This window comes from Piliocolobus tephrosceles, chromosome 12 (assembly GCF_002776525.5).
Source record: "Piliocolobus tephrosceles isolate RC106 chromosome 12, ASM277652v3, whole genome shotgun sequence".
Classification (NCBI taxonomy): Eukaryota; Metazoa; Chordata; class Mammalia; order Primates; family Cercopithecidae; genus Piliocolobus; species Piliocolobus tephrosceles.
The window spans coordinates 120295612-120302703 of record NC_045445.1 but is presented as its reverse complement, the minus strand read 5'-3'; the positions used below and the strand labels follow the sequence as shown (position 1 = coordinate 120302703).

At 44.8% G+C, this 7092-nt stretch overlaps 1 protein-coding gene across 1 annotated transcript; it reads left to right on the top strand.

Moving 5' to 3' along the window:
- The first annotated feature begins 1876 nt into the window (after positions 1 to 1876).
- LOC111535954 (melanoma-associated antigen B10-like) lies at positions 1877 to 2920 on the top strand. Its single transcript, XM_023202192.1, has one exon. The coding sequence runs from the start codon at positions 1877 to 1879 to the stop codon at positions 2918 to 2920; it is 1044 nt and encodes a 347-aa protein (XP_023057960.1).
- Positions 2921 to 7092: the final 4172 nt, after the last annotated feature.

Sequence of the window (7092 nt, the reverse complement as noted above, 5' to 3'; positions counted from 1 at the left end):
CGGGTGAAGGTGTCTGACTCAGGAGACTGGGCGGGTGAGCGTATCGGACTGAGGAGACTGGGCGGGTGAGCGTATCGGACTGAGGAGCCTGGGCGGGTGAGGGTATTGGACTAGAGGGTGGGCTTCAGACCAGCAGAGGGAGAGTTCCCAGGCCCTAACAGGAATAAAGGCAAAGACCCTGAAAGAACGGCAATAAAGGGCTTCCCCCTTTCCGCCGGGTTTTCAGAACAGACGGGCCTCGCAGATTCCAGCCCTTGCGGTCAACCTTGGGAAGGCCCCAGATGGGGGCGGAAGGACCTGAGTCACACGGACTTTCTCCTGTTTGAGGGTGTTTGAGGGAAGTGTTGGGGTGAGGGCGGGTAGCATCACTCACGTCATTCAAGGGAGGAGCTTTGAGCTCTGCCTAGAATTAAGGTAAAGACCCGGTGTTAGGTGTGAGGGGACCACCCACCCCAGACTAGAGGGGCTCCCAGAGAGTTATTCCCCTACTTTCAGCTCTGATAGAACAAAGACAGGAATCGTGGGATGTAGCGACCTCTGAGTACCTTCTAAATGCCCCCCGAGGAGACTGAGCCAGTGAGGGTATTGGACCAGGGTGCGGGCTTCAGACCAGCAGAGGGCGAGTTCCCAGGCTCTAATAGGAGTGAAGGGGAAGACCCTGAATGAGGTCTGAGCAGACCTCCGAAGCCCTGAGCACAGAGGAGTCTCACAGAGCCCTCACCATGCTCAGTCCTGAAAAGCTAAGGTGAATGAAGGTGGATTGATGCAAGGAACCCTGATTTCTGCCTCTGGTATCTCAGGAAAGTGAATGCCTTGGAATGGGAGCAGAGTGATGTCAAGTCAGTAGCAGGATGATTCCCAGACCCTGTTAGGGGTTAAAGTGAGAATATTGAGTGAGGTCTCAGGGAACCACCCACCCCTAACAAAGGGAACTTCACAAAGCCCCACCCCTGCTGTCAGCCCAGAGAGGCTTTGGGCAAGGCCCTCCCTCACATTATACTTGTGAGGGGCTAGGTGGGAGGGTGGTCAGGGAGATGAGGTCTTCAGTCTGAGAGGGGCAGTTTGGTGGCATTAGAGGGAAGAGACCCATAGTCTTCTGGAAGTCTGTGTGTGGACACTAAGTAAGGACTGAAAGAACTACCCACCCCGGAACAGTAGGGGGTCACAGAGCCCTATTCAGACCTTCACACTTGAGTGAACCTGGATCAGATGTATTAGGCTGTGGTCTGCCAAATATTCTCATTAGGGCTTTCAAGGATATGAAGGCTTTGCTCAGAGGAGATCGCTCTAAGGTCAGCAGAGGGAGGAGTCCCAGGCCTTAGCAAAAGCAAAGGTGAAATCACTAAGTGAGGACTGAGAACCCTAATTACCCCAGGATAGAGAGTCCCACAGAGCTTGGCCTGTGCTTTCATCTGTCTCTGTGTCTCCAGGCAGGTGTGGTCAGATGAGGTTTCCCTGAATTCATCTTCTGGGATCACAGAAGTGAGGGGTCAGCATCAAAGTAGTAGATCAGAGGGACCCCAGGTCATAACAGAAGGGAGATAATGATCCTTAATGTGAACTGAGAGAAAGACCTCCTGCCCCAGAACAGAGCCACTTCTCTAAATCCCAGTAAGTCCCAGGCATATCTGGCAAGTAGTGACAACCTAAGTCATACCTTAGTTAATTCCACAGGGTTGTTCCTGGAACAAGCAGATCAGGGAATAGGAGCATTATAGGATTCCTAGAGCAGTGACTTCAAGGAAAACTGCTGAGGCGGCCTTCAATAAAGTCACGGAGGTGTCTCCCAGTTGAAGTGACCCAACCATCTCATCCTCTTTCCTCTAGGTCACAGAGCTCACCTGTCTAACTGTCTACTACTGTGTCTAAAGTCATCATGCCTCGGGGTCAAAAGAGTAAGCTTCGTGCCCGTGAGAAACGCCGTCAGGCTCGAGAAGAGCCAGAGCCTCTGATGGATGCTCAAGCCACTGCAAGAGTGGGAATAGAATTTTCTTCCTCTTCCTCTGCTCATTTCAGTAGTGCCATCCAGAGCTCAACTGCTCCCAAGACAACCAGCAATCCCCACGGGCCTCAGAGAGCCACATCCACCACTACTACTGCTGCAGCTGTTTCATATTTAAGATCTAATGAAAGCACCAACAACCAAACGGAGGAAAGGCCAAGATCCTCACAGGCCCTGGCTGCCAATGAGCACATGACCAGAAGCCCTGTAGATGAGACGGTGTTTATTTTGGTGCATTACCTTCTGTACAAGTATCAAATGAAAGAGCTTATTATAAAGGCAGCTATGCTGAGGGATATAGTCCAAATTCCCAGGAGATACTTCAGTGAGATCCTACGGAAAGTTTCAGATCACCTGGAGATGGTCTTTGGACTTGACTTGAAGGAAGTGGATCCAGATAGGCACATCTATTTCCTCATCAACAAACTGGTACCAACCTATGATGCAAAGTTGAGTGAAGACAGACGTGTGCCCCGGACAGGCATGCTGATGACTATCCTGGGTGTGATCTTCACAAATGGTAATTGTGCCACTGAGGAACAAATCTGGCAAGTATTGAATGTGATGGGGTTATATGAGGGGAGGAGGCACTTCATTTTTGGGGAGCCCAAGAAGATCATCACCCAAGATTTTGTGAGAGAAAATTACCTGCAGTATCAGCAAGTGCCCAACAGTGATCCTCCACGCTATCAGTTTCTATGGGGTCCACGAGCTCATGTAGAAACCACCAAGATGAAAGTCCTAGAGTTTTTAGCGAAGATCCACAATACTGTCCCCAGTGCCTTCCCAACCTGGTATGAAGAGGCTTTGAAAGATGAGGAAGAGCGAGCTCAAGCCAGACTTGCAGCAAGGGCTCGCATTAGGGCTGTGGTCAATGCACGTTCCCAGGCCATATTTAGCAGATTCTCCCACCCCTAGTAGAACTCAAGGCATTCTTTGCCTTGTGGTTGAAAGGAAAAGTCCACATTCTAAGCTGTAGAAGGTCAGGGTGGGATTGGAGGCAACACAGTGTATAACATGTTTGTTTTCTTGTTCTGTAATAAGTTCCTGGATACTTTTTTTCAAAATACTGTTCCTATGATCAGAAGGTTTGAGTAACTTTAGAAACTAAGTTTATGAATGACATTACTTAAACATTGCTGTGAATGTAAGAGTAAGAGTTTTATTATTTTGTGAAACAAATTAGAAACATTCCATTTTACTTATTTGAAACAAGATATTATGACAGTAAATTTGTTTTTTGTTTTTTTTGTTTTTTTTTTTGAAATGTGAAAGGACACAGAATTGTACTAGTTGGGATCAAAAGTGGAGAAAAAATAAAAGACTGTAAATTGTTGGTTTCAGTTACCACTTTTAGTCTGTTTTTTTGTTTTGTTTTGTTTTGTTTTGTTTTTTGTACAATCCATTTGTATATACATACCTGGATATATTTAGTTTATTCAAGAATGTAGGAGAAATTAAATCATAATAAATTAGACCTCTGTCTCAGGGGTTTATTTTTTTCCCCAAATAATAACTGAGCATCTACTCTGGATGGCTTGTGTTAGTACTTGCAATGCTAAGGTAAACAAGAATCATCTATACCCATAGAAATGAAAAGCCTTGGAGTAGCTAACATGAAAGAAAGACGGTGAATGGCTTAGTTCAGATTGCTATCACAAATTATAGATTGGGTGGCTTAAAGATCAAACATTTATTTCCCATAGTTCTGGTAATTGGAAGTCTGAGATCGAGTTTCCAGGTCAGGTTCTCAGTAAAGGCTCTCTCAATGCTTAACAATCTTCTCCTTGTATCCTCACATGGTAGAGAAAGCTGTGGTCTCTTCATCCCCTTACAGAAGCACTAATTCAATTCATGAAGGTTCCACCCTCATAACCTAATTACCTCCCCAAGGCCCCACCTCCAAATACCATCACATTGGGGATTTAGGGTTCAACATGTGAATTTTTGGGGGGCACGGTAATTCCATCCATAGCAGTAAGACAATCTAACCAAAAGGAGAAGTCAAAAGAAGGTGTGAGGACTTTGGGGTTTCAGATGAGCAGCTGCGTGTAAATGCCCTGTGGCAAAGGGTTGGGGTTGGGAAACTGCAAGTCCTTCAATGTGACATAATTTTAAATTAAGCTGAGTTGTGGGTCAGATGAGCCTCTGGGAGTGGTGGGCAGAGGCCAACACCTCAGACGGTGTGTCTCAGACTTGAGAAGGCTGGAATGGAAAATTGCTTTTAGTAGTCACCTTTAGGTCACAAATAAACCAGAGAGAAATCTCCACCTAGTGCACAAATGGAGGACGTCCTGTATGCTTACCTCAGTGTGGGTGAACACCGTGCACAAAAAGATGATTTAACAAGGTGCACGAAAATGTGATTTACACCTATTACCACAAGGGAGTGTCTCAGGAATAATGGTGATACTCATATAAGAAGCTCAGAAGCCACTGTGCTGGCAATCTGCAGTGATTTGGGAGAGGGACAGCCCATCCATTAAATGGGCATTTCAACTAGGTTATCTTGTATATAATTTGGCAAACTATAAACTAAAACTAGATTTTTTGGGGGTGAAATAATTGCAAATACATGTGGTTTGGAGCGAAGGGCACTTGGAAGGGAGAGACTGAGGTAGACCTTGACACAATTTCTAAGAGCTCTGAGTTGCATCAAACTGGATAAGACTCCTCCATACCAACAATGAATAACATGTCCTCAAAAAAGTTATATAGTGCAAAACTTAGTTTAAGCAACATTTTGGCTAATTTGTTGTGCTGTAATGCTAGTGGGCTGCAAATTATCTGACAATTCCTGGATAAAACAAAGCAAAGCAAACAAAAAGAGGGAAAATTGGTAGATTTGGGGGTCAATATAAATATAATGATAACTGTAATTTATTAAAACCCAATATAAGGTAATGTGCCAGATGCCTTGCATAAAGTAGATACATTCCAACATTCCTACTTTTTTTTTTTCTTTTTGAGATGGAGTCTCACTCTGTCACCCAGGCTGGAGTGCAGTGGCACGATTTCGGCTCACTGCAAGCTCTGCCTCCTGGGTTCACGCCATTCTCCTGCCTCGGCCTCCTGAGTAGCTGGGGCTACAGGTGCCCGCCACCACACCCGGCTAATTTTTTTCTTTTTTCTTTTTCTTTTTTTGTATTTTTAGTAGAGACGGGGTTTCACCGTGTTAGCCAGGATGGTCTCGATCTCCTGACCTCGTGGTCTGCCCGCCTCAGCCTCCCAAAGTGCTGGGATTACAGGTGTGAGCCACCGTGCCTGGCCCAACATTCCTACTTTACAGTAGGGTATACTGCAAAGCCAAATACGTGAGCCAGGGAGCAAGAGGACTGTTTATCAAACCAGCTTCACAGATGAAGAGGCTCATAGAACTCTGCAGTTTTCCCAAGTTTCCCTGACTTGTAAGTGATAATACTGGGACTAGACCCCTATTCTGAATCGGTCTAGAGTCCACATTGTTCCCTCTCCTCCTTGACTAAGCTGACTTGTGTCTCTTAATTCACTTCTCACTACTGCACTGTGTCTCTGGGCAATGAAAACAAGGAACCTGGGGTCAATGTACTAAATCCAGATGTAATAAATAATGGAGAAAATGAGAATTGAACACCATTTGGGGACTGCCTGTGGGCCTCATTTCATAGGGCCCATCCACCCCTAGCTCCAGAGTTCTTTGGGAGCTGATTTTGCCCAGGTGCTGGCACATGGGACCAGATCTAGCACTTCCCAAATTACACTGCTGTTTCCTTGAGTCAGCCCCTGTGAGTCCTTGTGCCAAAATCTGGATCCTTACCTGCTGTCCAGCTCTTCCCTGCTTCCTTCCATGAAGGCTGCACCCTGCTCCCTATGGGAAAGAAAGCCCAGAATAACCTTCCTTCCTTTCTCCTGACTTAGAGCATTCCAACTCCCTGCAGATGTCCTCTGTTTGCCACATCACTCAGCTTGCAACTTCTCTGATAACAACGGCTCCTTCCATGTAATTGTTTACTTAGGCAGTGAACGTTATGTACCTCCTTATCTGTTCTGGGTGCTTCCACTCCAACCAAAATTTTTTCTAAATTTGCTTGTGAGTTGAGTCAGATTTGAAACAGAATCTGCTAGTTCTTGGCATACAACTCTGAAGCTAAAGATTTTAAACAGAAAATTGGATGAGAAAGACAGGAGAATTTAATCTGGTGACCTATTTGAGACTAGTCACTGATGAATGAGCTTAACTAAGTGGCCAAAACCAAAACCCCCCATAGAAGTGGTAAATGAGGAAGGATCAAGGAAGTCACTGTCTAGCAACCATCTAAAAAGATTGGACTCTAACAAACCCTGTAGTCCTTCCAGGAAGTTGTGGTAGATGTCTCTCAATGCAGTAACAAATTATTGCAGATTTAGCATTTTACAACAACATACGTTTATTATGTCACATCTCTGGGTGAGAAATCCCGGTTGGCTCTGCTGATTTCTCTGCTCTGGGTTTCACAAGGCCCATACCAAACTCTCAGAGCCTGTACTCTTATTGTAAGGTTCTGGGATGAACCCCCTTTAGAACTCATTCAGGTTGTTGGCAGATTTCAATTTTTTGCACTTGTAAGACAAAGGCCCTATTTTCTGACTGCATTCGTCTATAGCAACCATAATTTCTTGAGACCTTTCTCTAGTCTTTGCATTTATCTTGTGTCAGCAATTGCAGGTTGAATCCTTACTACACTTGCAATCTTTCTAACTTCCTCCTCTGCTATATCTCTTTTCTACTTCTATCCGGAGAACATCCTGTGTGTGTAAGAGCCCATGTCATTAGATTGAGCCCACCTTGATAATTCAATATAATCTACCTAATTTAATAGTGGTTTCCCAAAGGAATATAAATCATTCTATTATAAAGACACATGCACGTACACATTCATTGCAGCACTATTCACAAAAATAAAGACATGGAATCAACCTAAATGCCCATCAATGATAGACTGGATAAAGAAAATATGGTACATATACACTGTGGAATACTATGCAGCCATGAAAAAGAATGAGATAATATCCTTTGCAGGGACATGGGTGAAGTTGGAGGTCATTATCCTTAGCCAAGTAACACAGGAACA

Coding starts and splice junctions, on each gene's coding strand:
- LOC111535954 (XM_023202192.1), top strand. CDS start 1,877: ATGCCTCGGGGTCAAAAGAGTAAGCTTCGTGCCCGTGAGAAACGCCGT.